Below are 3,291 nucleotides of genomic sequence, written 5' to 3'. Positions count from 1 at the left end.
GAGAAAACATGCGATGACAAAAGTGAAAACCAGCGAAGAAATGGCTAGAGTTGCCAAGTTCCCCTTTAACCTTGTGTTGATTTTAGGGTTTGTCCCTGAGGTATATAGGAGTAAATAATCCTATTGTCAGAGCTCAGCTGTTGCTCTAGTTTGTTGTCAGCTGAGGTCATGGTTTGGCTGACTGACCAAATGGGGGGAATGTTCCTTTATGTTTCGTCTCACGCAGGAATGCACTTATTGTATGCAGTATCGTCACATTTTGTGGTTTACAGTGTTTGGCAAAAAATGTTATTGTAACATCTCTCTCTTTCTATATCTCCATTTGTAGTAATTCTAGGTTTTAAGTGAATGTGGGAATTTTGGGGTGAAATAGAATCAGTGTACATTTCCTCCAACAGTGGTGTGACAAGATTGCACATATACAGTAACTGAGCACCAGTAAGACTGCTTTCCACACAAGATGGCATGTGTTTGTTTTTCATGAATGGCTGCTTCCGTCACAACTTCCGACTTCTTGTCACCCCTGCTTTTTTTATTATTCTTTATTTTCTGGGCTTTCTGGTGCCATGGAGGCATGTGATGGTGAGACAGCATGACGTGAATATTCTGTCTGCCTTGTATGGAGACATTGCAATGTTAAGTTGAATTTGAGAAATCTGTTTCTCTATTGACCTCAGCTAAGAATAAAAACTTTTTTGTGATATTGTATATGTAAACATGTCATCCCACTCCTTTTCTCTCATCATCTTTCTCCCACTGTCTGTTATCAACAGTTCAAGTCCCATCTGCTTTGGGCCACAACAGTCTAAAATAAAGGACAGCTGACATGGTGTTCTGTCTCAAGCACTTTCTCTCCCTCCTCCTCCTCTGTCCTCTTCGGTGGCAGTAACACAGTGGACCACAGAAGCATGCCTTCTCTCTCTCTCTCTCTCTCTCTCTCAGTCTCTCTCCCTCCCTCAGTCTCTCTCTCTGTCCCCCTCAGTCTCTCTCTCTCCCTGCACCCTGCCTGTCAAGTGTTATTTGGTGCACTGTGGTTTATTGGCTTGGTTTTGTTGTTTGGCGGGACAATCGGAGCATGGTTTGGATAGAGGAAGCTGATGAATGGTGTTCCCTGAGCCGTACAAAGCGTCCTCCTCTCTACTTCATTGATGTGTTGATGCGACTCAGCTGGCAGCCCAGTGAGTTTGTACTGTATACTGTTGTGGGCTTACAACAGTATACAGACAGATGCACATGGAAGCTCAATGCTGAAAAGGGCTTTCATGCTTTTTATAGTGTCCATCCCTCTCACCACTTCTCTTATGGCCTCTCTGCTCTTGTTCTCCCTCACTCTCTCTGCTACAGTAACAGTGCCACATGCAACAGTGATACGTTGTATGGAGGCCATAGAGACAGGCTGTAGTAAAAAGAGTTTAGACAGAAAATAAATGATGAGTTAAAAATGATCAATTTTCAATAGTGATTTCTAATCCTGATATTTCCAGACTTTTTGTCAATTTTATCAAATTTCCAGAATATGGTGAGCCTATCTATATTTAGAGGTTATTATAACACATTGTGTATGTTATGCCGTTGCATAACAAACAAACAAGGCGTCTACAGCTGGAAAGACCTAACCTACTACACATTCACTCATCTGTTTATATATCCCTTACAGCTGACTCATGCCTCATTCTCAGAGGTGACAATCCCTCTCAGCTATTTATTCCAACAGGATCGTTCAGATATGTGACCTGGCCCGCTTGCATACACATACAGCAGGACAGACCATACTTTCAACTCCCACAGACTAGAGAAGGCTGTCAACTCTCTCACACTCTGAGACAAGACATGAACACCATCAACGTAACACAGTTAGCTCTCAGCTTCTTTGTGCTTGAATAAGAACTATTTAATCCACCTTTCAAAACTAGGGAATCAGTCTTGGGGATCGAGTTACAGTATATAACCCACAGGATCACCGCATTTGGAAGCTCCCTCGTGTCACGTCGGTACACTTTTGATTGTTATCTGTGACACATAACATGGCTAGTCTGGCCATGTTGTTCCGTTTCCACTACATGGGCTTTCTCAGGGACAGGAGAGGTCGGCTTACTGTGGAACCAGCACCTAACAAAGTTGGTAGGTGGTCCAAAAAAGTGCTGTAGAGGAGGATATTACATAAAATGTGCATTCAAATGTGTATGTTTTTTACTTTATTTTGGTTGAATTTTTGTCCAAAATACCTGCACATAATGTATTGCAGATTGTCCATTATGTCAACAGTTTTATATCAAGATAATGAATTTACTGCAGCTTGAGTGCTGATGCTTGTTAATCGCAGGAGTTTTAGTTGCTGGATCATGACCTATTTTGGCCTCGCTTTATGAGCTCCAAGTCTCGTTAAACCCATTTTTAGAGCTTATCGGAGCTTTCCTCCCAATTTGGAAAAATAATGGTAACCCCCACCTTGACTTTTCCTTTGAGAGAGTCAACAAAGAAGCTTAATTTCTCTCTAGAAGTAAACAGTGAATAAACTCTTTGTTTCGCTTCCTCTGTTCTAAAGATGTTGGCTCCCAATCAAGCAGCTGTTTTATGAAAGTGGATACGCTTGAGTATTTGGATCAGATTTAGCCATGCTCATAAAACACTTGGTTTAATATTGGGTAGATAATTTAGTCTCAATACATTTACACACAGATGAAGATGTTTTTTGAGGTTTATTGACATCAAGACAGCATAAAGGGTCAAATATTAATGCTTAACACATGATAATAAAGTAATGAATAAATTATTTTATTGCTTTCTACAACAAATACATTGTTTGATATTAGTTTTGCATAGACTCCTTTTTAAAAAACAATTCTAAAAATACTGTGTCAGAAGACTAATAACTCAAGAATTGTTGCAATTCATGTAACAAACTTCTTTTACATATTTTACATATGTAGCCTACTTGAGAATTGACATTTTTCTCAGTGTGTGTCTCTTAAGGTAGCTAAATACTCAATGTGGTCTTGATAAATACACTTGTAAAGATGACAAGGGGACATTATTTACATTAATGGTCCTTAAGTGCCCCAGCGCAAAAGCTCACAGTCACCAACAGAGTCTAAGTATTAGTCAGAGAGAAGATTACAACCAATCATTATTAAAGCCTATTTCACCCGCAAATCCACCAGCGACAACTGTTTGGCTGGCTTAACTTTTTTCCCCCCTGTGAGTAGCTAGCCAGGCACACAGGAGAGAAACTGTTTAATGCAAAGCAGCACTTGTTACTAAATCTTGTTTTGGGGAGGGGTTAGTGACATG

The 3,291-nt window shown here is 40.2% G+C and overlaps 1 protein-coding gene across 3 annotated transcripts in view; it reads left to right on the top strand.

Annotated features, from left to right (window-relative positions):
• Window positions 1-3,291, top strand: part of triob (trio Rho guanine nucleotide exchange factor b) — a 102,608-nt gene that overhangs the window by 21,397 nt on the left and 77,920 nt on the right. Inside the window, exon 1 of one of the 3 annotated variants that reach the window (XM_035671975.1) lies at window positions 1,838-2,121. The exons of the other annotated variants lie outside the window; for them this stretch is intronic. Within the exon in view, the coding sequence (XP_035527868.1) occupies window positions 2,025-2,121 (97 nt within the window). The 5' untranslated portion in view covers window positions 1,838-2,024. Of the gene's footprint in view, window positions 1-1,837; window positions 2,122-3,291 lie in introns of those variants that run through there. 3 annotated transcript variants of the gene reach the window in all.

The sequence above is a fragment of the Morone saxatilis genome, unplaced genomic scaffold, assembly GCF_004916995.1.
Source record: "Morone saxatilis isolate NCDOM2014 unplaced genomic scaffold, NCSU_SB_2.0 Contig24, whole genome shotgun sequence".
Taxonomy (NCBI): domain Eukaryota; kingdom Metazoa; phylum Chordata; class Actinopteri; family Moronidae; genus Morone; species Morone saxatilis.
The sequence above is the reverse complement of the archived record's forward strand: the minus strand, read 5'-3'. Positions and strand labels throughout refer to the sequence as shown.